General features: G+C 39.7%; 1 protein-coding gene across 1 annotated transcript in view; it reads right to left on the bottom strand.

Moving 5' to 3' along the window:
- PTH2R (parathyroid hormone 2 receptor) overlaps positions 1 to 10,459 on the bottom strand; it is a 103,382-nt gene extending 92,923 nt beyond the window's left edge. The window contains exon 1 of the mRNA XM_063077591.1: positions 10,385 to 10,459. Coding sequence (XP_062933661.1) covers positions 10,385 to 10,459 — 75 coding nt within the window. The remainder of the gene's footprint in view (positions 1 to 10,384) is intronic.
- Positions 10,460 to 15,304: the final 4,845 nt, after the last annotated feature.

Here is a 15,304-nt window from a genome sequence, read left to right as displayed (position 1 = left end):
AAGAGTTGGAACCAGCCCAAATGTCCATCATCGGATGAGTGGATATGGAAAATGTGGTATATCTACACAATGGAATAGTACTCAGCTATAAAAACGAATGAAATACTGCCATTTGCAACAACATGGATGGACCTTGAGAGAATTATATTAAGTGAAACAAGTCAGGCACAGAAAGAGAAATACCACATGTTCTCACTTATTGGTGGGAGCTAAAAATAAATAAATAAATTCACACACACACACACACACAAAAAGAAAAACTGGGGTGGGGGGGAAGAAGATATAACAACTACAATTCCTTGAAGTTGATATGGCAAGCAAACAGAAAGGACATTGTTGGGTGGGAGAGGGGAGAGGGAGGAGGGAGGGAGGTTTCAGTGATGGGCCACAATAATCAACCACATTGTATATTGACAAAATAAAACAAATTTTTTTTTTTTGTCTTTTTTCGTGATGGGCACTCAGCCAATGAGTGCACCAGCCATTCCTGTATAGGATCCGAACCCGCGGTGGGAGCGTCACCGCACTCCCAGCGCCGCACTCTCCCGAATGCGCCACGGGCTCAGCCCAAAATAAAAATTTTTTAAAAAGAATCTTTTCAGAGGGGGATAGATGTTAATCAAGTACTCATATTAATAAATGTAATATGAGGGCTGGCTGGTTAACTCACTTGGTTAGAGCATGATGCTGATAATGCCAAGGTCAAGGGTTCAGATCTTTGTACCAGCCTGCTGCCAATAAATAAATAAATGAACAAACAAATAAATGTAATATTTATTTAAATAGCTATCAGTACTGTGAATTAAATGTACAATTGCTATCAGGAAGATGATGGATCCTAAAGGAGAAGCCATAAGGAATAAAAGAGATTTGCCGGCACAAGGAATAGCCTCAAAATTCTCTCTCTCTCTCTCTTCTCTCTCTCTCTCTCTCTCTCTCTCTCTCTCTCTCTCTCTCTCTCTCACACACACACACACACACACACACACACACACACACACACACGCACACACACACACACTACATTTAAAAGACTTCAGTGGCTCCAATAATGTTTAGGAAACATCTCAATCTAATAATCATTCCATGAAAAAGGATGTGATTAATCCACTAATAGAAGAAGAGGAAAGACCTGACATTTTTATCATCAGACACCTGAAGACTTTTGTTTGTATTTTCCAAAATTCAAGGCTCTCACATTCTGAGTAAATCCCATTATTGCTCACATTTTACAGTGGAGGAAATGGAGACTCAAAAAGATGAATAGCTATTTAAAAAATTGAAGATTAATCCAGAGAAGAGATGAAACTAGCAAGGACAGGTCTAGAAGATGACAAGACCAACTGAAGTTCAAGACAGGAAAATAAATGGAATGCATGAATGTTGGCTGGAAATGTTCTATTTTCATTCACAAAGAACGGAGGAAGTTCTGGGAAAATAAAATCTACTCTCTGTGCATTGCCAGGAAAAAGCAACATCTGGCTCCCTTCCATCTCGCTCCTTCTGGGAGCTCACAAGACAACCCACAGTGAATGCAGCCACCAAGCAGCCCACCCTGCAAGGACACAAGGACAAATGGAAACAGTCCTGGCTGTCAACAGGAAAGAAGGAGAGCAAACCAGCTATCGGACCCTTTATCTACGATAGTGCTTGTGGCAATAACACAATATAGATAGAATCAACAGTCAAGTTTCAGTTTGATTGTGCTAAGGGCAGTCCCCTAGTTTACTACCTTGGAAAAGGCTGCCTATGTCCTAAGACTAACCTCATTCCTAAATCTACCAGTAATGGCTTGTTGGTAGTTCCATCTTGTGGAATATACTAAAAAACATATGTACTTCACAGGGCCTGGTTTTCCAAAGCCTTGCAGTTTCAAATATTGACCTTGCGAATAACTGGAAACTTCCCTCAGGTATAAGTCTCTGTTGCAAGATAAGGATTGTGGCACAGCAGGTTGCTGGCTCAAAGACAGACTAGTTACTGATTGTTTTGTAAAGACACTGAGAGATTGCTGTAGGAAGGAATGTTTGCTAAGATCAAGCTTTTGTTAATTGCCTTACTGGAATGTCATCTGGCTTGTTTCATTGAAAGTTACCAGCCTATACTGTTAAACTATAACCCCACCTATGTCTCTTCCTGTAACTTCCTGGTCTGGAAAATAAATGTAGGAAGAGAACCCCAATTCGGCATTAATTTCCCAAGGAAAGGATGGCTCTTGCTTGAGCATCCCAAAGGGAGATTAGCCACTTTGGGGCCTCTCACTGCTCAGTAGAGATGGGCTTTGAGTAATCCTTTGTGTCTCTGTCACCCAGAAGAAGTGGGGTGACAAATCTTTGGGGGGCGAAGCAATGCAAGCAACAAAATGGTGCCCCATGTGAGGACGTTCTCCATGGATCAGAGACTGCCCTGCCAAGCATTAGAGAGGAATAGGACGTCCGTTCATCCCAGCAAGGGAGTCCCTAATAAGGGAAACCCATCTCGGTAAGAGAATCACAGTTGGCTTTCGATTAGCAACTGCACGCCTGCGGCAGGTCAAAGTTAGGCTTTTTCAACCCCAGAGACATTTTTTTGTTTTCTTTACTTTTAAAATATGGATTATTCGTTAACAAAAGGGGAGACTGAACATATATTACAACTCCAGTGTCTCCTTAAAGCAGCAGGCTGTAAGTAACGGAATGGCAGCTTGTTAAACTGTTAGTGCATATTAAACAACCATGTCCTTGATACCTCAAGGAAGGGAGCCTTCACATAAAAATTTGGAAACAAATTGTTCACTGGTTATTTATGCAATGGGTCTCGTTAAGGCTTCCCACCTAACAACTAGGAATCTATGTCAAGTCACTCTGAGACCTATCCAAGACCTTAACAAAAAACTAAGACAGGTATATGTCACCAAAAAAGGATAAAAAAATCTTTGCCAGTGACTGAGAAAATTTTAAATTGGACAATCTAAATTTTAAAAAGTTAATGTTTCTTTACAGTGTTGGTATTGTTTGAGCATGTTTTTCTTGCTTATCTGCACAATGCTTCTCTCCTCTCTTAAAAGCAGTGGTTCTTTTCTTAACTGCACTGCATGTGCTACTCTTTTTCTCTGAAGACTCTGGAGATTTTTAAGAAGAAAAGCAGCCATGGCTCCAACCAGACCCCTTTTGGGTCTACTGCTCTTCTCCTAAAAACCTCAAGAGTCAAATGGTTTCATCTCTGATTGGTGGCTCAGCTCTTGAGCTCAGTAACTCACTTTAGAAACAAAAACTAGACTAAGATCTACCTGTTTGACTAGATGGTCTCAAACTGGTTATCTTAAACAAACTTCTAAATTTTCTTCTAGTCTCATCTACGTATTTCTTCACAAAATCCTATTGGTAGAATTCTATGCTATCTTCTTAAAGGAAGAAAATCTTCTCTGCATCTTCTTGAAAAGGTTTGCATACTTTGCTTTACAATGTAAACTTGTTATCTTGCGTTCTTTAAGGACAGGTGAGGCCTCACCAATAAGTCTTTTGGAAAAACACAATCTAAACCTGACGGTCCTTTTTACTAGTGAGCTTTCTATTACATTTTAAACAAAACCTATAAGATCCTTGTTTGTTCTTGTTGTTTATGTCTGCATATATGCGTGTGTAAGCTGTATGTTATGTCAATATGTTCATGTCTGTTTGTGTAATTGTTTTATGTGCAAGGTACCAAATTGCCTTATAATTAATGCACACTCATTAAATAAATAAGTATACTTTTCAAGTTCACGTGACTTAAATCTTCTAAAGTTTTGGTAAATATATTTTCAAAATTTGATTCAAACCTTTTACCTAAATCTGTCTCTAGGTCATTTTGTCTCCTCGTTATCTCAGCTCTGCCTCCTGGCCATGCTGGGAGAAGCAGTATCTTTTAGACATAGATAGTGAATACTACCCTCTACCTCTCTGGATTCCACATGGCTCCAAACGCCAAGTGGAAACCTGGGACCTAAAATGGCTAGTAAAAAGAAACCTATGCCAAATATCACATAAGCCTTAGTTAGCATTATCTGATGAGGATATAAATCTAATACACCAAGTTTTTGGCTGAGGAAACCATAAATATGTATTTGGTAAATATAGCTAAAACTAAAACTGGGCTTTCTGTAATTTGCTCTGATAAATGGACACCTATTTACTAACCTGAATGTATAAAAATGTTCTTATCAGCACACATCACTGACTGGGTTTACTAATCAAACAAGATTACTAAAGGTCTTTTTACTAAACTGCTGTTAATGCAAAGTTGTAAAAGGTTTTCTTTGTCCCTTAGATAACTGGTTTAAGAAATTTATTTCATGATAAGTTCTTGTGCTCTCTGCCTTTGAAACCCTTTGTCACTTTGGTTTTTTCTTTTGTAGTAATTTGTGATCTTATTCAACTAAATGTTTCAAGCCTTTTGTTATTTAACACAGCTTTCCAACACTAAATTCTGAAATGTTAAAGTAACTTTGAAAAATTCCAAGGGCCCTGGAGTTTCTCAAAGGATATATAAAAGATGTATCAGAACTAATTGGCTTATTTAATAAATTAGACTATACGGGAAAGCATTGTCCGTACTGAAGGTGTTACAGATATGTGTTCCAAAATCTTGTAAGTCTCATAATATATCTGTGTCTTGACATAAATGCTACACGTCATAATCTTGGTTTAATTATAATTTTAAAATGTTATGTCTTCAAATACTTCTTGAAAAAAATGATAGGTACAGTTTCCAACGAACTTTGAGTTCATAGCTTTAAACTGAAGTTCCAAAATTTTAATAAAAACATTGATGGATTTATGAAATTGTTCACAAAGGTCAAAACAACGAAAGTTAATTGGTAAATTAATTTAAAAGAATTATGGGTTTTTATAATTTCCTTATTTTAACACACTACTGATTCTCCTAATGTTTTTCCAAATCTAAGAAAACTCTCCCTCTCTCTTCAGCTCTCTATAACTAACAACGGTTTGGTAAAATGTCATTTAAAACAGAGATAAAAGCATTTGTTTTCTCCCTATTTGATCCCCTAAAATTTAATAACTTTAAGTATTCTTATGATTATTATGGCAATGTGGCTATTTTTATAATTTCAATGAAAATTAACTCTTGCTCTCTGTATAACAGGATACAATTTAAAACTTTGGATATAAGATAGCATGTCTCATTTCCAAGTTGCTGATCTCTTTTTATGCTTGGCCTAAACTGCTTCATCCTGCTGTTCATCTTTCCCCGACGTGGGACAGACAAATCTTCACCTGGGAAACAGTCTTCCCAGCAACGTGGGACAGATCTCTGAAAGAAAGTGAGCCGAGATGCTTCTTTCAATCACCACCTGGGAAAGAGCCTTCCCAACACCAAGAGATTTATGTAACGAAAAGTAAGACCTTTTCAATCTAGATATTGATCATCAATGCTTTTATGAGGAATGCCTTGATCATCAAGGGGGAAATAACGTCTTCTCTACAAAAGCAGTTCTCTAAATTTTCCTGGCCTTAAAGAGGGTGTTTGTAACTCGGATGAGACATTCTATTCTTAAGCAAAAGACCTGTAATTGATCAAAACTTTTACAAAAGACTAGATGTTCTTAAAACAGTAATGTCCTGGACAGCTTTAACATTAACAAACTCTCTGAACTCAGAATCAACTATGACATGGGGCAGAATCCCTTTCCCGAAGTTTCAACAATTGGTAATTACACCCAAGTCACAGCACCTGGAGTGATGCTGCTGCAGCCGCCCTGAGATGATGACATCATCAGTCCTCACCTGAAGTAAATTAAAAGGACTTGCCATGCTAATTGATACTAACTTTGCTTTAACAAAATGCTTTTTGTCTTAACTATGCCAACCTGATCTTAAGTTTTGCTTTTCTTTTAAATAAATAAAACGGGGGAGTTGTGGAATATACTAAAAAGCATATGTTCTTCACAGGGCCTGGTTTTCCAGAGCCTTGCAGTTTCACATATTGACCTTGCGAATAACTGGAAATTTCCCTCAGGTATAAGTCTCTGTTGCAAGATAAGGATTGTGGCACAGCAGGTTGCTGGCTCAAAGACAGACTAGTTACTGATTGTTATGTAAAGACACTGAGAGATTGCTGTAGGAAGGAATGTTTGCTAAGATCAAGCCTTTGTTAATTGCCTTACTGGAATGTCATCTGGCTTGTTTCACTGAAAGTTACCAGCCTATACTGTTAAACTATAACCCCACCTATGTCTCTTCCTGTAACTTCCTGGTCTGGAAAATAAATGCAGGAAGAGAACCCCAATTCGGCGTTAATTTCCCAAGGAAGGGATGGCTCTCACTTGAGCATCCCAAAGGGAGATTAGCCACTTTGGGGCCTCTCACTGCTCAGTAGAGATGGGCTTTGAGTAGTCCTTTGTGTTTCTGTCACCCAGGGGAAGTGGGGTGACAAATCCTTGGGAGGCGAAGCAACACAAAGCAACACCATCTATTATCACCACTATTTCCAAATAGCACAAGAGATTGAGATACAAATTATAGGCTTGCTTGATTTGCTGATTTAATGATTTTTATCACCTTTTATTTTTATATCCCTACTTCTCTACCTCCCATATACAAGCATTTATGTGAGATACACACACATACATCTTTTATCTGAATATGTTTACACAATACATATTACTGTTTTGTATGCATGTATTCTAATGCACACAAATGGCATTACATCATATATCTTATTGTTTCTGTGTCATATCTTATCCTGTTTTTATGATCTCATCCATGCTGGTTTGTGTACATTTAATCAGTTGCTTTTTATTGCTGCATAACACCCCATATGAACACTCAGATTCCTCCAATTCTCCAACACCACAGAATTACTGCAATGAACATTATAGACCTGTATGAGAAATATCCTGGGATATATACCTAGGGGGTGAATATTGCTGGGACAGAGCATATGTGTATACACAATTTAGCTAAGCAGTGTCCACCTGATCTCCACAATAAGGGCACCAGTAGGAGGGGTGGGTTCCAAGGTACAAATCACAGCTACCCTACTTGCTAGCTGTGTGATTTAGGTATCTACATCTCTTTGCCTCTTTTCCTCATTTATAAAAGTGTGAATAATTATAGTGTCTGTCTCATAAAGTTACTATGAGAATTAAATAAGAGAACAGATTAAAGTGTTTCGCACAATATTTGACACTTTACAAGTAAATAAATATCACAACTGATTGTCATTTTTCCCACCCAGTAAGAGATTTCTGATTTTCCAGTAGACTCTGAATCTTCATACTGGAAGGTCGGTAGAGCTTCCCTCCTCACCACACAGAAAAGGAGTAAGAGCAGAGAGATCCAGTTTCATGCCCAAGGACACTGGGTGTTCCCAGAGGAGGAATCTGAATGCAGCTTCCCAGGGTCCCTAGGTTCCGGGGTCATGGTGGTGCAGGGACTCCACTCTGACAGAAGTGAGTGACAACCAGAACGTGAAATCTGCCCCCTGGTATCTACTCACACCTGGTACTGGATGGCATTTATATACTTCCAGTCAGCGTCATGCGCTTCCAGAAATTCTTTCCAGTCACGGTGATGGATTTACATTCATTTCCCAGCACACACACTGTCTGAGAGCCACACCGATCTGTGGCCACAGAGCCTAGAGAAGGTAACTGAAATAATTCTGTAGGGGAGGCAGCCATGGAGGGGCACCGCTGAGACAGTCCTTCGGGAAAGAACTAACCATTCATCTGTAAGGAATGCAGCTGGCCAACAGCCTCCAGGGGCAGTGCTTTCAAACAGCTGTCTCAGCTTCTCAGCCAAGTCAATGATCTTTTAAACAACCTCCAGCCAACTGAGCATGGCAGGAGAAGTAGGACCTGGCCATTTTTCTTCACAGCATGGGACTCCTCTGATAGGCAGCCTTTGCCCCAGAGCTGTCCACTGAGTTGGCCAAAACTTTGTCACATTTGCCTGCTGGTCTGATGCTCTCCCTATCCAGTCCTGCCTCCTGCCTTTTTATCTTTCACAGGCATTACCCGCTCCCCCAATAAGCCTCTTGCACCCCTAACTCCACCTCAAATTCTATTACCAGGAGGACCCACTGACAAAGTAAACAAAATACTAAACATAGTTGTCCCCACTACCATGTGATAATCCGACTTTAGGAAATGCATTGCTGGGCTCTATCATGACATGATGTATAAAATGCATAGGTTTCAAACTGTGCATTGCAGCAGAGGCAGCCTCTTTACCAACCAAAAACAACAGAGATTTTAAAACAATTGATGAGCACTAGTCTATGTCATCTATTTTGTGATGCAGTCCAATGTTTATTGAATACTAAACATTTATTCTACACAAGGTCATTCTGCTTTGATAAGTTCCCTTTGGTCTTGTATCAACATATTATAATTTTTAAATATATGTATTAGCTAGCTATTATTAACTGAGTACTCTAAAAAATAAATACAGCCAGGCTCATTTTTCATACTGTCTCGCATACTTGAGCTTATTAGCTCTGACTTATTAGCTAATCAGCAACTGGCACTTGGAGTAATATCCAGAATGTTTTTAATCTCTATTGTATCTCCAAGTTAACCAATGGAATTTCAGAGTAGAGAATGACCATAACCTAAAGCCAAGATTTACAGAATTTTAGTCAAATATGACTCTTTTGAAGATAAAGAAACTGAAAGTCAGAAAATGTGTCGATATTTCAATGTAAATCGCTTTAATTTAAACTTCAGATATTGTTTAAAATGCCAAAAAAAATTGATGTATGTAATATGTTAGTACAAATTGTGATTTTATTCAATTCTTAATCTATAAACATAAATGGAAATCAGTTGAAAGCAATGATTCTCAACCAAGAGGGATTTTTGCCTCCCAAAGGACATTTGGCAACATCTAGTGACATTTTTGGTCATCACAGTTGCGGGGGTGCTACTGGCATCTGTAGAGAGAGGACACGGATGCTATTAAATATCTTACAATATATGAGACAACTCCCCAGAACAAAGAATTATATGGCTCAAAATGTCATTAGCGCTAACGTTGAGAAACCCTAGTTTAAAGTTATTAAAGAAAAAGTATTCAGTGTCCTGTCTGTTTTATTGAAAGCAAAAGGAAAAGGAAATATTTTATCCATAATCCCATAGTGATTTTTTTCTTTATTTAACTAAATAATATCTCCCTGTTTTCTTAGAAAAACTCATCTAGAACACTGAATAAAATAAATGGTTAGAGTTCATTTATCCCTTATACAAGGAGGTGGTGGTGTTTAGCATATTATCCAAATATCCTATGAGACAGAAAGTAGGAAGTACATTAGAGATTATCGGGGTCCTATAATTGTCATGGAAATTTATCACCAAATGCTTTGGGATTTTTTTCCCATGCATTCACATTCCTTCTGTTAAGCTGGTGAATTTTTTCCAGTTTGAGTATTCCTTACTTTTAAACGTTTATTGCTAATCTTATTAGTCAATGTATGACACACAATTGCTTGACTTTTTAACAGAATAATTCTACATGAACCATCCTGGTCATGTTTCGGTATTTAGCAAGGGCACCTATTTCCTAAAAATCCCTTTTAAGTTTTAACTTATTTAGTTATGACTATGACAAATAGGTTTTTTTAAACTGCACTTTTAGAATAATTGAAATTTAAACTGGTCATCTGAAAGCCAAGAACATAGTATTGGTATTTAAACCAATCCCTCAATTTTCTCACGGTGAAAGAATTTTTTAAAAAGGGGCGGGGGGGCATCATTTGACGGTCAAGGTGCGCCCCCTACCGAACCAGAGAGAAATAACCACGATTCAGTTTAAATTCTCAGGGCTGTTAAATCGCACAATATCCACCCCAGCACCTGCGACTTTCCAACTCATCTGAAAAGCTGACTGCAAACCCTACATTTTATTTGACTCAAAAAAAAAAAAAAAAACATGCGGATGAATTGTACCTTGCACATTACTAAAGAAGCCCCATTGTGAAGGATGGCTCAGGAAAATCTCTAAACGGTATTAGCAGCATGAAAACGACAAGCCCCACTTATCGTTAACATGAACATCTGAGGTGTGCTCGTACTGAACACGATGTTTTTATTCTATCCAGTCTCTCGCTTTTACGATACATGCTTCTGCGGCAGAGAGAGCCCGTCATGCTTTCAGCCAGTGATCACAATCGATTCTCCAAGTTTAACTTCTGAAAAGCGATACCAGCAGACAAAAATGACTTGGATGAATCAAACGGGGACTACGGCTGTAAGAGTCAGGGAAGTTCCTCAGGCTCCCAGCCCGGCGCTCCCAGCCCATCTGCGCGGCTCCCGGTGCCCGCCGCACCTGCCGGGCGTGTGCGGATGCGCCGCTGGGAGCGCCCGCGGCTCCGGGAAGCAGGTGCCGGGGACTCGGGCTCTTACCTGGGCTCCGACAAGGAGACAGCTGCCGAGCACCAGCCACCCCCAGACGTGAGCAGAAGTCCCCAGTCCGGCCATGCCCGGAGCAGCCGGAGCGAGAAGCAGGGACCGTCTTCTCGGAGCCCGGGAGAAGCGTCCAGACGCTCCAACTTGGCTGGCGCGGGGCAAACTTGTGGCCGGGACCGAGGCGCAGCGGGGGCCGCCCGGGTGCCCGGGGTCGGGCGCGCGTCTCGGAGCCCGCGTCCCGCCGCACCGCCGCTCGGGCTGGGTCTGGTCCTCCCGGGAGAGCCGCGCGCGTCCCGGGCTTGACTCGCAGCCACGCGCCCCAGCGGCGAGGAGGGGGCGGCGGGAAGGGGGCGGCCCCCGCGCCCCGCGCTGCTGCAGGAGCGGCTGCAGGCGCCCGAGCTCCTCCCAGTCACTTGGTCCAGCAAGCCAGGGGCTAAGGGCGGCCGATCCACAGGCACTGATGCCCCCACCCCCAGTCGCGCCACTTCGCCGCGGGGCCCTACGCCGCCTCTAGCGGCTCTCTGGGTCCTTGGGAAGTGGTCCAAAAATTCCCTCCTGTCCAGTGGCGCGCAGACCATCAGCCACGGGGACACTGGACGGCGTGGTTAAAGACCAACGAGGACAGGCGGGTCCTGCATCTGCAGCTGTGTGCTCAAGTCTCTACAGCCCTCTAAAGTTACTCTCTGATGCGTTGTCTCCTGACCGCTATAGTAACACCGTGGGAGGGGGGGGGGTGAGTGTGAGAGTGTGAGGGTGTGTGTGTGTGTGTGTGTGTGTGTGAGGGTGTTGTGTGGGTGTGTGTGAGTGGGTGGGGGGCTGTGTGTGTGTGTGTGTGTGTGTGTGAGGGTGTGGGGGGTGGGCTGTGTGGGGGGGGTGTGAGGGTATGTGGGGGGGGGGCTGTGTGTGAGGGTGTGGGGGGGTGGGCTGTGTGTGTGTGTGAGTGTGGGGGGGCGTGGGTGTGAGGGGGTGAGTGTGTGTGTGTGTTACATAATATATACTCGTATATAGATAAAGAAAGAGATATGGATCGATAGAGGTATATTTCTGGGTCAAATTTTCTTTATATGGTATTGTGAGTTTTTGATCCAGGCATTAAAGACAAGTAATAATATTCTTTAACACTTTGTGTATGGGTGTGTAAGTATCTTCTTTTGGGACAAAGCCTGTTCCTATGTTTTTCTTAGAGGCTTAATTATCAAGATGCCGGAAACCTTGCTTTACAGACACTGAGTCTCCCGGGATCTGATACTGTTAGAAAGGAATGATTCCCTAAGATGAAGCACAGTAATTCATTCATCTCCTCCTGACAATGATCTGTGATATCTTACAAACTGACTTTCATTTATGTTCCAAAAACAGGGTTTCCTTTTAAAACGTATAGATTATTGATTGCTGGCCAGCTCTAAAACACTAGAAAAGGGTGACATATTTCTATTTCTACATTTCTGGAAATGTTCACTCCTATATCTATTTTAATAGCATTGTTTATTTTGTGTATATTTGTAGTGTATATATGTATTGTAAACAATCTCATGTACTTTTTTGAAGTAGCAGAACATAAATTATACAATAGACATAGGGACACACCTGCAAAATTAGAAGGTAAAGTTCACTTTCCACAGATTCCATCAAAGATTTAAGGCTTTTGTTTTTTTATTTTTGTTTCGGGTTGTTTTACTTTTTTGAAATTTCTTTTCAAAATAGAAATCTCTTTTTCACTGTCATCCAAAGTATTTCAGTTTAGGCCGGCCCGTGGCTCACTCGGGAGAGTGCAGTGCTGATAACACCAAGGCCACGGGTTCGGATCCTGTATAGGGATGGCCGGTTTGCTCACTGGCTGAGAGTGGTGCTGACAACACCAAGCCAAGGGTTAAGATCCTCTTACCGGTCATCTTTAAAAAAATAAAAATAAATAAAATAAATAAAAATAAAGTATTCAGTTTGATTAAATGACTTACAATTGTTACCTGTTACATTGCCCTATTCAAGCAAGAAAACAGGGTATCGGTAATAATACTGATAGATAACATTTGTTAAATGATTGTTACATTCTAGTTACTCTTCTAAGTACTTTACATAAATTAACTAATCTTTCCATTAACCCTGTGAGATATTATTGTTATCCACATTGCTATATGAGGAATAGACACTAATTCATTTGCCCAAGGTCCAGATAGTCTGTCATTGTGGCACTGCTGATCATTTGTTCTCCTATGCATGCAATATTACAAATTTTTTCTCATGTTGCTTAGACCTCACAAAAACAGAGGGGCTTTTTCACCCAGATTTTCTTTCCATTTCTTTGTTTTGCCTCCCAAAAACTGAGAATAATTTCCTGTGCATTACATCAGGAATTCTAAGCCAGGAGCAGTGTTGTGCTCCAATCTGGGGACATTTGGCAATGTCTGAAGACATTTTTTGGTTATGTCACATTTCTGGTGTGTCACATTACATACAATTGGTATGTAGTGGGTAGAGGCTGGGGATGCTGCTAAATATCCTACAAATCACAGGACAGGTTCTCGAATCACAAAAATATCTGGCCCAAAATTTTAATAGTGCCAAGATTGAGAAACCCTGCATCACAGCAAAAAGTTACCCAAGACTATTAGCTGTTCATTAACTAGACATTCAGTAAAATAAGATAGTCCTATATCCTGGAACTTACAATCAATTTTTGTATAACTTATGCTATTCAAGTTGTCCATTTATACAAACAGGTATAAATCCACAGGCTCTAGACTGAAAATTTTCAAAGCCTAGAAGATATTAAACTGTGGTAAATTAAAAATGTTAGGTAATGATAGGGGTTGAATTGTGCCCCTCAATTTTCATGTATTAGAAACTTAATCCCCACTGTGATAGTGTTAAGAAGGTGGGAAATCCTATTATGGTGATTGAAAGTTGGGGCCTTGAAGAGGTGATTAGATTATGAGGACCATGCCCTAGTGAATGGATTAATCTATTGATGGTTTAATGGTGGTCATGGCCTGGTTCCAAGGCTTTACAAGGAGAGCAACTGAGAAGCTTAGCTCTCTCTTGCTCAGCCAGTTCTTGCCATGTGATACTCTGTGCTACTATAGAGTCAACACCAGGAAAAGGTCCTCACCAGATGTGTTCTCTAAACTCTGGACTTCCCAGCCTCCAAAACTGTAAGCAATGAAATATTGTTTCTTTACAAATTACCCAGTTTCAGGTATTCTGTTATAAGCAACAGAAACAGACTAATACAGGTAAAGTAAAAAAAATTACACAAATTGCTGCGATATCATCTGGATATTTGTGTGATGATTATCTTTGGACAGGTATTTTTATATAAATCATTGAATATTGCCTTAAAATAAATTTATTAATTGAAATTTTTGTTTAAAAGATATGCTCAAATTTAAGTCTTATTGTGACTATTTATAAATTGAACCCATTATAGTCTCAGTAAAGTGTTGCCCTACACTCTTGTTTTCACTGGTATTATTTTTCAGAATCTCTACAATTTAGCAAAGATGACATCTCATTATTGTTTTAATTCTAATTTCCAGTTTATTAGGAAGTTTAAGGCCGATTGTATTACTTTTTTAAGAATCTCCTGTTCTTGACTCTTGAGGGAAGAATTAAAGTGGCACACATTCTGTTTGAATTCTGTCTCTGTTACTTCCTAGCTGTGTAACCCTGGGAAAATTACATTGTGGCCTATTTTTGTCTCTTAGCTCCTCAATTGTAAAGAGGGGAAAATAAAAGAACCTCTCTGTCTTAGCTCCAGGTGCTATAACAAAATACCATAGACTGTGTGGCTTACAAACAACATTTATTTCTCACAGTGCTGGAGGCTGGAAAGTCCAAGATCAAGGCGTTGGCAGATTCAGTGTCTGGTGAGGGCCTGCTTCTCATTGGTAGACACTGTTTTATCACTGTAACCTCACATGGCAAAAGGGGTGAGGGGACCTCTCTGGAATCTCTTTTATAAGGGCACTAATCCTATTCATGAGGGCTCTACCTTCATGACTGAATCATTCCCAAAGTCCCCATCTCCTAATACTATCACCTTGGGGGTTAGAATTTCAACATATGAACTTTGGGGGAACATAAACATTCAGTCTATTGCTCTCCCTCAAAAGTTTGTTGGAAAAGTTAAATGAGTTAGTGAACATAAAGCACTTAGAACAATACCTGGTCCAGGGGAAATGCTCAATATTACGATTAGTACTGTTTGACAAGAATGATGATGATGATGATGATGATGATGATGATTTTGGTCTTGTGCCCATAATCTGTGAACAGAAAAAGGAGTTCGAACATCTCCTATTTATGTAGAAAAGCACTGGCTATATTTAGAATATTAAATCTTTTTCTGATATAAATTTATATCATTTATATAAATGACATAAATTGTTTTATGATATTTTCAGCCTAATTTGTAATGTCTTGATCAATGCAGAAGTTTCTGAAAAATTTTTACGTATATAAATCTATCGATCTTTTTTCTATAATTCCTTCCTTAGCTTTTATGCCAAGAAATTGCATATTAAAAATTAGAATATCTTTTTGTCAGATTTTTTTCTAGTTCTCTACTGTTTCATAATTTTATATTTAACATTTTAAAGTATCTATTTTTATGGTAATTTAATAAGTATCTAACCAGTTAGCACAGCATCATTTATTAAAGAACCCATGTTTTTAAAGGAGAAGATATTTTGAAGAGAAGTGGAGGATGAAAGTTTGCTAATGCATCTAAAATCATGACTTCAGCTCCATATAAGGCTGCTCTGCTAGAAGAGATTTAGAAATTAAAGCAGAGTTTGCAAGTGATATAATAGAGCATCTCTCCATTTTACCCAGGATGGAATCCCAGTCATCAATCCCAAATGTCAAAGACCCCTCCCAAATAGTTGGCAATGTTTCCTCTGAGTACCTGTTATATTT

Source organism: Cynocephalus volans, chromosome 1 (genome assembly GCF_027409185.1).
Source record: "Cynocephalus volans isolate mCynVol1 chromosome 1, mCynVol1.pri, whole genome shotgun sequence".
NCBI classification, from domain to species: Eukaryota; Metazoa; Chordata; class Mammalia; order Dermoptera; family Cynocephalidae; genus Cynocephalus; species Cynocephalus volans.
The sequence above is the reverse complement of the archived record's forward strand: the minus strand, read 5'-3'. Positions and strand labels throughout refer to the sequence as shown.